The following is a 12,570-nucleotide window of genomic DNA, read 5'->3' as shown; positions in this document are numbered from 1 at the left end:
CACAGCAAAGCCACAAAGGGATTGGAAGCTGTATTTACAGCACTAGCCGCACAGGCTGGGGACACTTTAAAATGAAAACAAAATTGTTAACTCTCCACCTTTGAAATACTGGCATTATCCCTCCCTAAGATATTGTTAGAGAATATTGTTACAGAAATACTGGGGAAAGTGGGGAACATAGCTTGGTAGTGGCATGTCGCTTGCAACCAGGTTACCTCAGTGAAGACTCACTCCAGGGCAGCCACGCTATGGCCAGCCTGGCAGACTTTGTTTCTATATCTAGTGGCTGTTCTGTCTCTGACCCCAGATAAGTTTATTAGGGTGCACAATATATTGGGGAACACAATATCACCACACATTGATATTAATGGATATTAATGGCCAGTGAGTGTTAATTCCTGTTGTTTTTGGTGGTAGTGCTGTGGGATTATCTATTGCCTGTGTTTTCATTGGTGTATCTAACTTCCTTAGGTTGGAATTTTCCTTCTAGTGCTTTCTGTGGGGCTGGATTTGTGGATAGGTATTTTTAAAATCTCGTTCTATCATGAAATATTTTGTTTACTCCATCTATGGCAGTTGAGAGTTTTGCTGGGTATAATAGTGTAGGTTGGCATCTATGGTCTCTTAGTGTCTGCATAAAGTCTGTCTAGGACCTTCTGGCTTTCAGAGTCTCCATAGAGAAGTCAGGTGCTATTCTTATAGATCTGCCTTTATATGTTACGTGGCCTTTTTCCTTTGCAGCTCTTAATATTTTTTCTTTGTTCTATATGTTTAGTGGTTTGATTATTATGTGGCAAGGGGACTTTTGGGGGGGGTCCATTCTATTTGGTGTTCTGTAAACTTCTTGTATCTTCATAGGCATTTTCGTCTTTAGGTTGAGAAAGTTTTCTTCTATGACTTTGTTGAATATATTCTCTGTGTCTTTGAGATATTCTTCTTCTTCTTCTTCTTCTTCTTCTTCTTCTTCTTCTTCTTCTTCTTCTATCCCTATTATTCTTAGATTTGGTCTTTTCATGGCGTCCCAAATTTCCTGGACATTTTGTGTTATGACTTTTTTGGCTTTAATGTTTTCTTTGACTTTCTTATGACTTTCTTTGAAATGAATCTATTTCCTCTATTGTATCCTCTGCACTAGAGATTCTCTCTTCCATCTCTTTCATTCTGTTGGTTATGCTTGCATTTGTAGTTTCTGTTCATTTACTCATATTTTTCATTTCCAGCATTCCCTCTGTTTGTGTCTTCTTCATTGCCTCTATTTCAGTTTTCAAGTCTTAGATTGTTTCCTTCACTTGTTTGATTGCTTTTTCTTAGTTTTCTTGGCTTTCTTTAAAGGATTTATTGATTTCTTCCAATTTTTTGTTTATTTTTTCCTTGATTTCTTTAGGGGAATTTTTCATTTCCCCTTTAAAGGCCTCTATCATCTTCTTAAAGTCATTTTTAAAGTCAGTTTCTTCTGCGTTGGGATGTTCAGGTCTTACAGATGTAGAACCACTAGGTTCTGGTGGTGCCATATTGCTCTTTATGTTGTTGAATGTTTTTTTTTGCACTGGTCTACCTATTTCTTTTTCCACTCCATGCAAATGATGTCTTGTCTGAGGGAGTCTTTTTTGGTCCAATCAGCACTCTTGGTCCAATGGGAGCTCTTAATCTAATTGGTGCTCTTGGTCTTATTGGACCTGGTGGAATCTGTGTCTCAGAAAGCAGCTGTGGTCTCAGGGAATGGTTGGGCTTGCAGGGTGGAGTAGGGCTTGTAGGTTACAGGGTCCAGTGGGGGGGGGGGGGGGGTGGTAGTCTCTGGCCTGCCTGCAGGAGTCTTGCCTGTTGGCCTGCAACTGGGGCTGCAATGGTAGGGATATGGGGGCATGGTTTGTGCTCCTGGGCACACCACACTCCACCCTTTCCTTTCCCTCCCAGCACTGTCAGGCTGTAAAGCCCTCAGACTCTAACCAAATCAGACTGTTGTGCTTTCCAAAGAAAGCTGTTTATGTTTAGTAGGCAAACTGTAGTATCAGAAGTTTGAGTCATATGATCTAGAACCAAGTCACATCACTTCCTTATTTCTATCATGTGGCAAAAGGAAATGAAAGAACTCACCAACTAGTAGACAAGTTCCTCAGGAGCTACTTTCCAAAATGTTCTGTGTATTCCTTTAATTGTTACTAGTACCAAACTTTACATACAGCAATATTGTTTCCTACATATATCTATGATACAGTTTAATTTTTAAATTAGAAATTAATACTATATAATAAAATAGAATAATTTTAACTGTGTGCTATATAAAATTTAAACTTGGGAATTTTTTTTTACTAGAAATTTCTATTTGCTATTTTTGAGCCACAACAAATGGATTGATGGTGTGGGACTGCTGTTTATATGAAATTACTCCTGGCAAAGTGCTTCGAACCTGGTCGTGCACACTGTAAATGCAAGTTCATTTCTAAGGCCTATTATATACTAAATTACATATATCATTTTGGAAGTAAATATCCTGTAATTGGAGATAAACTGCTAACAAATAACTTGTGGAAACCGCATACTAGAGAGTTTCATCATCTTTGATCTCTGTGTTTCTGTAGTAGGATGGACAAAACATTTATTTACTTTTCTTTTTCCCATTTAGAATCACTTGAAATTATATCTACAGCAGCAAGCCATTCTAATAGTGCAATAAGGAAAATGGTAAGTGGCTTTCAGAGGACCTGGGACCTTCTGGTTACACAGCAGTCAGCAATACAAACTCTGACTGTTACAGATTTTTGACCAAAATGAACAGATTAAAGGTGAGCAGAAAAGAATGTTTACCAACTTTCTAATCCATTCCCCTCTTTTTTTTAGGATTCACCTTATTAATACATTTTATACCAAAATGTAAACTTACTCTCAATATCTATTAAATTACATAGATTTTAGTTAAATTTAAATTACCTTATATTTGACCTTGCTGTGTTTTGTTTTAATTTCCCAGGAGAACCTGAAGAAACTCTTAGAGATTTATGAGATGTTGGGAGAAGAAGAAGACATTGTAAATCCCTCAAATGAACTAATAAAAGAAGGACAAATCCTCAAACTCGCGGCTCGGAACACATCAGCACAAGAACGCTACCTCTTCTTAGTAAGTGCGATAGTGTCAGCCAGTTGCACACCAACAGTTCCCTGAAATTCCTGTACGTGAAGTGACATAGTTGCTTAGTTCCACAGTGATTACGTCACACCTGCTTTAGTCCACATTGGTGGGATTTTCCGTGAGAGTATCTTAAGAACTGTGATGAGTATTTCTCTTATACTTGTGAGTTGATCAACTGCAGGTAATGCATACTGGAGACAAGGTAGCCTTCCCATGACTGTAGCCCATAGTGCACACATGGGCATGATTCCATTTCTGAAATCCTCCTTTGCTTGATTTTGGTTTTATCTTTCCTTTTGTTCTTATAGGCTGATGGGTATTATTATATCATGTTTAACCATTTTGTTGCCAAACTATTTCCTGTGATAATTGTCCCCCTAACCCTCCAGTCACCAGTCTAAACTATCTGGAGAAGGAAGTGAATGTGCTCCTGTCCTTGGCACAGTCAGCTTCTGTCCCTTCCTTAGCATTCTGAGAAGGATAGTTCATCTAGGACTTACTCAAATGGGGAGATACAATGACAAATTATCTTGTTCAGTTTCTGTCCACATTACCTTTATTCTTTGTTACTAAGATGAACTCTGTTTCTCTCTATACCTAAAAAGATGAAACACCATAAAAATGGCTAACAGATAATAAACTAACATTGAATAATAACTCAACAAATGTTATATATTATGATTATTGTTGAGATAAGTTTGTAATGAGCCTGTCTAGTGCCTCATTTTCTTGCTGCCAAGCATCATTTTAGCATGTATAATGAGTTGTCTTCAAGACCTGAGAAATTCTAGATTATTTCCATCTTTCTTTGAAAAAAAATTATAGGGATTAATTTTCATAGGAGGAACTTTTAATATCCCACAGTGTTTTTAATGTTTTATTATATATATATATTTATTTGTGTAGGAATATTTGTGTGTCAGTATGTGTGAATGTGTGCGTGTTTGAGTGTCTGAGTGAGTGTGTGTGGTGAGTGTGTGTGAGTGATTGAGTGTCTAGATGAGTGTGTAGGAGGTGAGTGTGGGAGTGTGAGAGTAGAGGGGGTGAGTGTGTGAGTGAGTGTGGAGTGAGTGGGTGTGTATGGGGGGTGTGTGTGTAGGCCAACTGGATGAGTGTGTATGAGGGTGAGTGAGTGATTATGTGTGGAGTGAGTGTGTGGGCATGAGTGGGTGAGTGACTGTGTGGGGTGAATGTGTGGGGCTTAGTGTGTGAGTGTGTGGGGTGAGTGGGTGAGTGAGTATGTGGGTGAGTGTAGGGGTGAAGGGGGGTGGGGTGAGTGTGCACACATGTCTGTGTGTGTGTACCCACACCATGGTATGTGCAAAGGTTAGAGGAAAGCGTACAGGAGTAGTTCTCTCCTTCTACCCTGGGGGTTCTGGGCTGAAGCTCAGGGTGTCCGGCTTCTTTACCTGCTGAACCATCTCAGCAGACTCACAGCTTTTGTTTTTCTCTTTTTTTTAAGAACATTTTGTTACCATACCACCCAACTATTTGTATTCTAAGATTGTTAGCTCAAAAACTTAAAAAAACAGATATCCACACAAAGTATGGTATATTCTAAGCAATGAAATGGTTCTGTCAACAAAGGATAAATTCATGACTTCTTTAATTAACCTATTGCATCTATTTAGGGTTGCTTGTATGTACATGTGTTTAGGATTGACCTTTGGGGATTGGCTAACCCATCAGGGAGCTTGTCCCTAAAGAAAACTGATTTTCTGTCTCTCAGCAGTCGTTGATGGTCAGGAGCTCTTCATCAAGGGGTGGAACCTTGTAAAATTTCTCCTATCCACATTGGCACATAAACTGACTGTCATTATGCAAGTCTTATTTAAGTAACCATATTGTTGAGACTTCATGGGTGTAGCTTCCCTGTAAGGATAATATCTAATAGCAGGCCTCCTGGTCCTTTGCCTCTTACAATCTTTCCTGCATCTCTTCCACAATGTTCTCTGCGGCTTGGGTGAGAGGTGATGGTGTAAATGTATCCGTTGGCCTTGAGCACCCCACAGGCCCTTATTCTCTATATTTTGAAGAGTTGTGGATCTCTGTAATAGACAACATCTGTTGAAAAGAAGAAACTTCTTTGATGAGGGGCAAGAGCCACATTTATTTGTGGGTATAAAGCTAATTGTTTAGTATGCACTTAGAAATTATATTGTTTAGGAAAATGACAGTAGTAGAGTCTTCTAGGGGCTATGACCTCTCCAGTTACAAGTAGTTGGCTAGGTTCACAGTTCCAAGTATAAATTCTCTCCTATCAAGTGGGTCTTGAGTCCAGTTAGACAGTTGTTGGCTCCTCCAAGATAAAAATACCACTATTACAGTATTGGAGATATTTTTCTGGGCCAGTCACTCAATAATAATTTTAGATATTGTCCAAATTCACTATAAAAACTCATTTCTGTTAAGCAGAAGTACTTTGTTTTTCCTAGGTTATAGTTTTATATGTAGCAAAATAGGGAAAAAAAGCATACCAGGGTTCCAAGTTCTATTTAGAAGTCCATTACAAAATGTAGGTTTCATTATTATTCAGGTGAGAATATGATTGCCATTGAAAACACTGATCCCAAGAGGAGGAACCATGTACCATGGAGAGAAGCAATGGCGAAGCTCCTAGAACCAGTGAAGAGGCAGAGAGGACAAGCATCAAAAGTGGGCAAGAGCCCTAGTAGTTCACAAGGGAAAGAAGAAGGACCCAGTAAACAGCTTAGAATCTCTGGTTTGAGCAATTTCAGTGGGATCTGAAGCACAGGGTTCACTGTCCAGTACCTGGCCCTTGGGTGATGAAGATAAGGGATGATAGCGCAGGTAAATAAACAGTATTTGAAACTTGCCTCTGGTCTAGTAGGCTAAATGGGAAGGCAGGTTCACATTTAGCAGTGGACTGAGTGATTCTTTAGTGTCAGTAAGGTGTGAAGATGTCAAATCATCAAATATATGGAACAGAAAGAACTGCTTATGCTGGACAGAATTCTCAGCATCAGCGTCTGCCTGCCTGTACATGTTGATTGTGGATCTTAGTCCTTCCTCCCACCTTGGCCCCTTTTACTTTCTTGGTTTCTGTGGATACCCCAGGTTATATACTCACATCTGAAGATTCAGATCTAGAATCCACACAAGTGTTAAAACGTGACATCTGTCTTGCTGGATCTAGGCCACTTAACCCAGTATAATATATTCTATTTCCATTCATTACCTGCAGATTTCTTTATTTCATTTTCTCTTTACAGCTGAATAGAATTCCACTATGTATATGTACCATATTCTCATCATCCCTTCATCATCTGGAGGACAGATAGGTTGTTGCTTAGCTATTGTGGATAGAGTAAAACTTATCTATGGAATAAAATGTTGATTCTTTTGGACATATGACAAAGAGCGGAGAGCCAGGGCCTGTGGTCAGTCTTTTCACACTGAAAAGACTTTCAACCCATAGCGGCTGCACAGGTTGTAGTCCCAACAGTAATGAAGGAGGGTCCCTCTCTGTACGTGCTTACCAGCACTTGTTTTCTTGATATTGCCTGGAGTAAGGTGGAGTCCCTAATTCTAAGGAGTAAAACACTGTTTAAGGTATTTCTTCTTTTCAGGGCTCTGTTTAAAACCATAAACCATTTTTAAGTTGGGTCACTTGTTTTCTTTACTCTTCATTGTTGAGTTCTTTCTGTAGTATGAATACCAATTGTTTATCAGATGTGTAGCTGGCAAAGAGTCTCTTCCATTCTATGGGCTTCCTTTTAACTCAACTGTGCCCTTTGCTGCACAGAAGTTTATAAGCTTGATGAGGTCCCATTTGTCAACTCTTGGCCTTAATTCCTGAACTAAAGAAGTCCTGTGCAGACTGTCTTTGTTTTCTTCTGCAGTCTCACTGACTCGGGTTCACATTGAGGTCTTTCGATTTTTATGCAGGGTGATAGGTATGGGTCTGATTGCATTCTTCTGTGTCAACATCTACTTTTTCCAGTATCCCTTGTTGAAGATGCTATCTTTTCTTCACTGAGTTTCTGACATCTTTGTCCAATGACTGTAGATATATATACTCAAATTTGGGTGTTCTATTTTGTTCATTTTGTCTATATGCCTGTTTCCTACCAGTACTATATTGGTTTTATTACTATAGCTCTGTAACATATCTTGAAATTGGGATTTCAAGCTATATGAGGTCTTTTGTGGTCCCATATGAATTTTAGAATTTAGTTTCTGTTTCTGTGAAGAATGACATGGGGAATCTGTGGATTGTTTTTGGGTGAACGGTCATTTTCAAAATTCTACCAGTCCATGAGCATGGGAGGTCTTTCCATTTTCTAGTATTTTCTCAATCTCTTTCTTTAGAGATTAAAGGGGTTTTGTTTTGTTTCGGGGTGTGTGTGTGTATGTGTTTCTTTTGTCTTTTTAATTAGGTTTATTCCTAATTTTTTGAGACTATTTTGAATGTTGACGTGTTCCTGGTCTCTTCTCAGTAGAGGATGCTATAAAAGGTACCTTAGAGCAAGGACAGCAAACTACTCCACCATGGTTCTGCCTATAAAGCTAGACAAGGACCCTGGAGGTTTTCTTTACCAGGTTATTCCCCTATCAGAACCTACCCCAGCTCCACCAGTCCCCAGCAAGCAACAGTTAGCCAATCTGGCCAGTTATGTGACTTTCCTTGAAACCTGATAGCTCATTCTGAGTTCAAGATCCACTTCAGAATCCTGTACACTGACAAATTTAAAGTTTTCATTTTCAATTTACTGATGGAGTAAGCAACTCCAAGTTCTTTACTGAGTTTGTAACTTTAAAAATGTGTATAATATAAAATTGTATTATGTCCTTAAACATTATGCTGAATAGTTATTAAAACAAGTCTCCTGTACTTCTTAACACTTCTGTTGGATTCCATCAGCACTGCAATTTATATTTCCTAGTGATTTTTAACATAAGCTCTCCTACTTTGTGTAAAAGAGGGGTTACTACTACACACACCACACTCCCAACCACACTACTGACTTCAGTTTAAAGAAGATTATCCCCAGGGTCAGTGTGACCTATGGGACTGTGACTAACACTTCAGAAAATATGCTGTCTTTTCTTCTGTCCTCCAAAGAGTCACTAATATAGAATGCAGAAAGATAGCTCAGGAACAAATAGAGTGGTTTCTGGTTTTTAAAAAAGCTTCTTAATATTTCATGCACATAGATAGTATATTTTGATTGCATTCAATCCCTATTACCCTCTCTTAACATGCTCCTATTAAAATGAACCCCTCCTTCTCAGCAACATTCTCACTCTCTCATTTTTTTTCTTTTTTGTGACCTAATGACTTTGATTAGGATTGCTTAGATAAGTATGAATGAGTAGGGAGTTGTATACCTGAGTATAGAATACTATACAACTGAAGAAAATGACTCCCCTTTCCCCAGGGACAATGAGGTTTTTAGCAGGTACCATCTTTGTGCAGGTCTTATGCAGGTATCCAGAGCTTCTATGAGTTCGAGTATGGCAGGTCGTGTCCAGAAGACGGGGTTTTACAGAACTTACACACTCTTCGGTCCTCTGTCTCTTACATATACTTTTCTCCCTCTTTTGTTGAATTCTCAGGGCCTTGACGTAAGAGATAGATGCAGATGTCTCTTTACATTTGACCTCTCAACAGTCACTTGTTTTCAATACCTTGAATGAGCATGAATCTCTGCATTTACTGCAAAGAGAAGCATCTCTAATCAGGGCTGAAAGTAGCCTTTGTTTATGTCTATAAACATAAATAATTACCAAGCACCTTTACAACATATCCAGTTAACAACACAACAGTAGTAAGTTCCGCATGGATTTTTTGACAGATTTTCCTCTTATAGAATCCAAATCCAATCAGGAAGCATTTGATTACCCCCATATCAGTCCTGCCACTGTTGACGTAGTAGGCACATCTTATCTAACAGGTCGGTGTTGTAGCTCACATGGTCCACATGGGGATGAGGCATTGATGATTTCTGTCCTCAGCAGCACACATAGCACCTTCCAGTACTATAGAAGCTAGCCGTTGAGGAGGAAGCTTCCAGATAAGTGTTCAACTTCTCTACACCTTGCATCTAGAATATGTGGTGTATTCAGCAACAGGATCTCACCACATAAGTTCTAATGTGCAACCAAGAGCAGCGGCGATAGCATTTGTTGATGCTCCTTTTTTTCCTGATAGTTTGAATCGCAATGGAAAGTATACTATGAAAATGGAGCTCATGGGAAGTCTTAAGTTCTCATGTATCATTTGGGAAGAAGGAAAAATGTAAAGTACATTATATGGAGAAAGAAAGTATTCAGATATGTGATATACTTTGTATGATTCCTGCAGCCTAGTGGTTACTTACATTTATCCTTTGGTTTAAGTTCCACTTTATTAAAAAATGCTAAATGAGTTTATTTTTTGTGTGACGGATCTGAATATTTGAAGTTGTTTATTTTGTCTCACAGTTCAGTCACTCTTTAGTCATTTATTATGTATTTGTTCAATGAATATTTAATTGAATTCTAAGAAAACATTCAAGTGTGGTAATATATGCCTATGTCCCCAGCACTTGGGACTCTAAGACAGGATTGGTAGTTCAAGACCTATCCTGGTTACATAGCAAGACAATGGAGAGAAAGAGAGGAAAGTTATATACTCTAAAAAATAGTCAGTGGCATTTCTGTCCAGAGTTACATTACTCATATTTAATTTCTTTATCTTCCTGTTTATTAATTTGTATTCTGTCTCTTTGCAGTTCAACAACATGTTACTATATTGTGTGCCCAGATTCAGCTTGGTAGGTTCAAAATTTACAGTTCGAACCAGAGTTGGCATTGATGGAATGAAAATTGTGGAGACTCACAATGAAGAATATCCACACACTTTCCAGGTGTCTGGGAAAGAGAGAACACTGGAGCTGCAAGCCAGGTAGGAGAGCCTTTCCCACCACGGCTTCCTGAGAACATCAAACGTCATAAGTGACCCTGAGGTGATGGTTGTTGTCATTTGGGTTTTTCCTACAGCGGATGTCCTCTGGAAATCTTGACTAGCTGTAGGTGGAAATTGAGGTTTACTGAGACAGACATCATGTCTTTCCTCTGATCCCTGTATTGCCTAGGACAGAGGTGTGTATACAGTAGGCATCAGTTGGGTGACTGCAGAGTGACAAGGCACTTAAGTCAAGGCGCTGCTGCAACTGAGTCTTGAGACCTGTAGAGAAAGACTCTTTCCTGCACCTCCTCCTCCCACAGCATCTTTTAGTGGTTATTATCCCATGCTGAAATTCTCCGCCCTGATAATAAACTGATGCGGAGACAAGCCATGAGCAGGAGGAGACGCAGCAGACCACCAGGGGAAAAGCTGAGCCACACTGCACTGGGAGAAGAAAGGGACCAGAATTTAAAACACAAAGGGAGCAGCCAGGCGGCTCAAGGCTAGGAGCACTTACTTGCTGCTCTTTCAGAGGAGTTTGGTTCCCAGGACCTAGGTTTGGCTCCTAGCATCCTAGTCTCAAAACTGGCCTCTGCTGGCCCTGCACACACATGATGCATCACTTATATATTCAGGCACATATACATGTGCATAAAATAATAAATAAATATTTTTAACTTATAAAATAAAAATTCAGCCAACTCCTACATGTCTCCTCCAAAAACTAGCAATCCTATAGTAAAGACCAATAATGAAAGCAATTTGGAATGGCTTCCAGACAAAGAATTTTTTTTAAGTAATTTTTTTATACAATATGTTCTTATCACAGTTCCCCCTACTGCAATGCCTCTCTGATCCTTCTGGCCTCATCACCTAACCAACTCCATTCTCCTTCCCCTGCCCCCAGAAAACAAACAGGCAAACAAACCAGAAATTAAAAAACTAAAAAAGAGAAAGCACAAGAAACACACAGAGATAACACACACACACACACACACACACACACACACACACACACACACACACATAAAACCCACAAAATTGGAAACTATAGTATACAAAAGACAATAAATGCCCAAAGTGATAAGAGATGAAAAGGTCTGTAAAAGTTACCATGTGTTCACTTTGTGTTGGCTGTCTTCTGCTGGGCATGGGGTCTGTCCTTAAGTTGGTTAATATCCCCAGTGAGACTGGAGAAAAACTATTATTTCCTTTGCAAATGAATGTCAATCTGAGATGGAAGCTCATCAGACAGAGGATTGAGCATGAGCAAAGAGCTCAAAGAGGGTATGAATATACTCTAAGAAAACATAAACAGTTTAATTAAATAAGGAAGTCAATTCAAGATATGCAAATAGAATTCAAGGATAGAAATGTTGAAGGAAAGCCAAACTTATTCTGCAAATAAAAAAAAAAAAATCACTAACTCAAATAGAAAAAAAAGTTCAGTGGAGAACCTAACAAGCAGAATGGATCATGCAGAGAACACATCATGGCTTGAAGACGAGGAAAAGGATTGGATCTTTGGGACACTATGAAAGATAAAAAAAAATTCTATGAAGTATGGTCAGAGAAGTATATGCCTGAAACAGAAAAGATCCCAATAAAATCATAAAGAAAAGGCAACTCTTGGGAAGAGAAACTAGTGCAGATGCAAGAGACATAGAAAACACCAACAGACAGAGATACCCCCACATCCTATTACAGTCAGATGACCAAAGATACCCCACATCCTATTACAGTCAGATGACCAAAGATACCCCACATCCTATTACAGTCAGATGACCAAGATACCCCACATCCTATTACAGTCAGATGACCAAAGATACCCCACATCCTATTAGTCAGATGACCAAAGATACCCCACATCCTATTACAGTCAGATGACCAAGATACCCCACATCCTATTACAGTCAGATGACCAAAGATACCCCACATCATATTAGTCAGATGACCAAGATACCCCACATCCTATTACAGTCAGATGACCAAAGATACCCCACATCCTATTACAGTCAGATGATCAAGATACCCCACATCCTATTAGTCAGATGACCAAGATACCCCACATCCTATTACAGTCAGATGACCAAGATACCCCACATCCTATTACAGTCAGATGACCAAAGATACCCCACATCCTATTACAGTCAGATGACAAAAGATACCCCACATCCTATTACAGTCAGATGATCAAAGATACCCCCACATCCTATTACAGTCAGATGATCAAGATACCCCACATCCTATTACAGTCAGATGACCAAAGATACCCCCACATCCTATTACAGTCAGATGATCAAAGATACCCCACATCCTATTACAGTCAGATGATCAAAGATACCCCACATCCTATTAGAGTCAGATGACCAAGATACCCCCACATCATAGTCAAATGACCAAAGATACTCCACATCCTATTACAGTCAGATGACCAAGATACCCCACATCCTATTACAGTCAGATGACCAAAGATACCCCACATCCTATTACAGTCAGATGACCAAAGATACCCCCACATCCTATTACA

The 12,570-nt window shown here is 39.2% G+C and overlaps 1 protein-coding gene across 11 annotated transcripts in view; it reads left to right on the top strand.

The window, feature by feature from the left end:
* The window catches only part of Fgd4 (FYVE, RhoGEF and PH domain containing 4), a 209,840-nt gene that overhangs the window by 169,740 nt on the left and 27,530 nt on the right, over positions 1 to 12,570 (top strand). For 10 of the 11 annotated variants that reach the window (XR_008218682.1, XM_052739977.1, XM_052739970.1 and 7 more), the window contains 3 exons: positions 2,624 to 2,682; positions 2,969 to 3,115; positions 9,865 to 10,037. Coding sequence is in view for 10 of the 11 variants with exons in the window: in XM_052739977.1 (XP_052595937.1) it covers positions 2,624 to 2,682; positions 2,969 to 3,115; positions 9,865 to 10,037 (379 nt within the window). In the remaining variant the exon portion in view is untranslated. Of the gene's footprint in view, positions 1 to 2,623; positions 2,683 to 2,968; positions 3,116 to 9,864; positions 10,038 to 12,570 lie in introns of those variants that run through there. The other variant, XM_052739978.1, reaches the window with a different exon arrangement.

This window comes from Peromyscus californicus, unplaced genomic scaffold (genome assembly GCF_007827085.1).
Source record: "Peromyscus californicus insignis strain IS unplaced genomic scaffold, ASM782708v3 Scaffold_16__1_contigs__length_79575227, whole genome shotgun sequence".
Taxonomy (NCBI): Eukaryota; Metazoa; Chordata; class Mammalia; order Rodentia; family Cricetidae; genus Peromyscus; species Peromyscus californicus.
Note: the sequence above shows the minus strand (reverse complement) of the source record. Positions and strands in the feature narration are given on the sequence as shown.